A 3424-nucleotide genomic window follows, 5' to 3' on the forward strand; every position below is an offset into this window, starting at 1 on the left:
TGCTGCGAGCACAGTAAAGCCCCAGAAGACGTTGTTTGACTTCTTCCAGAAGCCGGGCACTTCCAGCACCCAGGTGGAGAAGGTGCTGTGCCCGGCATGCAACACACATGTCGTCAAGAGCAAGATCAATTGGCATCTTGACCAGGACTGCAAAAGCAAAGAGAGAAAGGAGGCAAAGAAGGGAAAGAGAAGTGCAGTAACAGAGAAGAAAGTGACAAAGGATGGCAAGGATAAAAAGAAGAGGAAGAAAGCCATGTTGTCAGATAGTGAAGACGATGATGAGGAGGAGGATGTTGACATTGAGATACTTGAGCCTAAAAAGGAGGCGGAGGAGGAAAACAGTTCTGACGATTTCTATATTAATGCCTCTATGGTTGAGGTAATGATGGATGTAAGTTCCAGTGAAAACACCAATAATACTCCAGCGAAAGTGCAAAGCGGCGGAGAACCTGTTTCACCTTATTTCTCGGGTAGTGCGCCACCTTCAAATTTCACTCCCGGAAAGAGGAAAGAGAAGGTCATTGTTAACCAAATTCCAAAGATTGAGATTAATTCCATCGCCCAGTTGCAAGCAGACTGGGACTCCCCTAAACCTACCCCAGAAAAAGCTGAGTGTCCCTCAGCATCAAAACCAAGGCAACCAACTCCATGTTCCAGTGAGAAGAGTTCTCAAATCATAGCAGCACAGGTCGTGAAAAAGTTGCTGGAGGAAGATTGGGATTTGTGTTCTCCGCAGACAACTCCTTTAAAGGATATAAAAGCTGTCAAAGTCCAAAGCAATGGCAAACATACCCCAAAAAGTATTGGTTATCCGGAACGCAATAGTGATGAGGAATTTGAAAAGGAGGTTATAGTATTTCGAACACCCATTAAGCTCAAACCAAAGAATAGTACTAAGAAATCTGGTAAGAAATCACCAGAAAAGGCCAATAAAGAATCTGTTGCTGATGTAGATAAGAGTATGCTGACAGAAGAGAGAATCAGTAATGCGCTGAGGTCTCCTGCATCTAGTCAAGGAAGTACTGCTCTAGAAAGTGAGGGTGACAGCATACCCTTATTCAGCCCCATCAGGAGTCCTGGGCTGGTATCTCCTACGCGATCCCCCACGCCCTCCCCAGACTGCAAAACTCTCAACCCAGTGATAAGGAAACTCTTCACACCCCCAGTGTCTCCACAGCATTCCCCAGTCAGTTCGCCAGAAGTTTCTCCAAGTAAACTCAAGTTATCCCCTCAAATCAATAATAATGTACATAGATTTAATAGAATAAATAAAGTTCTGTCTTCACAGGAAGATGCGTTTGATGCCCTGTCGCAAAGCACCTTGCAGGATAGCAAGAGTCCAATGAAAAGTCCAAAAAAGGGGAACCTGCTTGTCAGAACACCAAGGAAGATCAACCAGAGCATCAGAAGTTCAGGGCTGTTGCAGAATTCATCTCAGTGCAGTTTAAATGTCATAACCCCAAGGAATAAGAAACACCACTCTCCCTCAACCAGTAATGCAAACTCTCCAGTGAAAGGGAGCCCGGGTACATCCAGCCAGGCGATGGAAACCGATACTCAGGAGAAGACTCTAGCTTTTGATCCAGCAATATACAGAGATAGAAAAGGCTACTATCTAGACAATTTTATGAGAATTTTAGATACTGTTATGTCACAGCCTCAAGACCTGCAGCTTTTGAACTGTGAAGATTTATCAGTTATAGAGACTTTCCGTAAATTATCACTGCCAGCGCAGAAACTGTATGTTCGACTGTTCCAAAGGAAAATCAAGTGGAATAAAGCCTCCAAGATTGAATATAAAGATATTTGTGATGCAGAAGATACAGTACTTTATATAAAGGAGCTCACATATGCAAATTTCTTATTGAATGGTATGGTATACATTTGTGGTCTTCTTGTTCTGAATGATATGTAGATGTTAGGATGTATTATCGAATTAGGTGTTCTTATTCTTTATGTAACAATATTTTCATATGAACTTTAATGAGATTGTTCTTAATAAAGGCAAACAAGACTGTATTTGAACTATCTAGAGAAATGTTCACTTTGGTATTTGTTCTTAGGTTCATAATATGTACATGACATTTTGTTGATAAACAGATCCTACCTATTTTTATAATGATGTACTATATGATATGTGTATACTTGACATTGTGCTATATCTTGACAGAGACAGAAATGACTGGACTTGAGGAAGTGTTGGCCATACTCTCTAGTGAAGAATTGCATGGATTGTGCAAGCAAATGAAGGTAAAACTTTTTTGAATGCAGCATTTATGCCATGAATAATGAAGTAAAATGACTTAAAAAGCTTAAATATTTTTAGGTCTTGTGACACATTATAACTACTTCCCTCACACACTTTGATTTAATATAATTATTAATTTTTTTCTACTTTTTTTCTTCTTTTTCCTTTTTCTTTCTTCCAGTTCTTCGCATTATTATATACATGTTACTTGTATTTACATATTCGTGATGATTTTTTTTGCTTGCAGAACTTAGGCAATTGTTTAAATAGATTTTTCAAATCACTTGCAAAGTTTTCTTCTTGGTAATCTTCAGATTCGTACATATGGAAAGAAGGAGGAGTTAGTTTCCACTCTTATAAAATTCACCAAGCAACAAAAAAGCATATTCAGTGCTTTTAAGAAGACAGCAAATGAAGACCCTCTTGTCTTGAAAAGGTAAACAGAGAGAGAGACAGAATGAATGATACCTATTTGTGGCTTACAGTAGCAGAGATGATCACCCTTTTGGTCTGTCCTTGGCACTCTCCCCGAGGAACTAGGAAGGCAGACTTAGACTATTCTTTACACAGAAACTGCCAATTATTTCTGAGAAGTGATTGTCTATTCTTCAACCATCTTAGAATTGTATTAGATATTACTATGCTGTTAGAACATCTTGACAATCTCTCTGAAGTTTGTCTAGGCATCCCTAGTCTGGGGTAGATTAGTTGTTCCCAAAACAGGAGCCTGGCAGTCAGAGGTCTCTCACAGACCAAGGCTGGGTCTGGATAAGTAACCTTAGTTTGGGAAGTGGGTTTACCCATTGGCTTTGTAGGGAGATTGAGAAGCCAAGGAAAGTACCACAGGAGTAAAGAGTTTCTTTGTTATTATTATTATTCCTATTCTTGTCTCCTTCAGGGCCAAAGCTATCCTAGGCCATTGCTGTTTGGTGAACAAGGAGGTGCGACGGGTGTTCATGAGAGTCCTCATGCTCTATGGCCTTCCACGGTACGACGAGGAGGAGGAAGGAGGACAGCAGTCCCAGCTTACGACCCTCCTGATGGTAAACATGGGCAAGATGGAGTTCCCAGAGTTTGAGGTGATCAGGAGCCATTCCATCTTCAGGACACGGGAGGACCTTCTCAGGTAGGGGATTGAGCTTGGGGATTTTGAAAGAGGTCTTGTTGGGTTTTGGT

General features: G+C 40.8%; 1 protein-coding gene across 1 annotated transcript in view; it reads left to right on the forward strand.

The window, feature by feature from the left end:
* The window catches only part of LOC119593091 (fanconi-associated nuclease 1-like), a gene marked incomplete at its 5' end in the record, with an annotated part of 7757 nt that continues 4333 nt past the window's right edge, over positions 1-3424 (forward strand). Inside the window, 4 exon segments of the mRNA XM_037942015.1 lie at positions 1-1871; positions 2171-2250; positions 2563-2684; positions 3147-3374. Coding sequence (XP_037797943.1) covers positions 1-1871; positions 2171-2250; positions 2563-2684; positions 3147-3374 — 2301 coding nt within the window.

Source organism: Penaeus monodon, chromosome 31 (assembly GCF_015228065.2).
Source record: "Penaeus monodon isolate SGIC_2016 chromosome 31, NSTDA_Pmon_1, whole genome shotgun sequence".
Lineage (NCBI taxonomy): Eukaryota > Metazoa > Arthropoda > Malacostraca > Decapoda > Penaeidae > Penaeus > Penaeus monodon.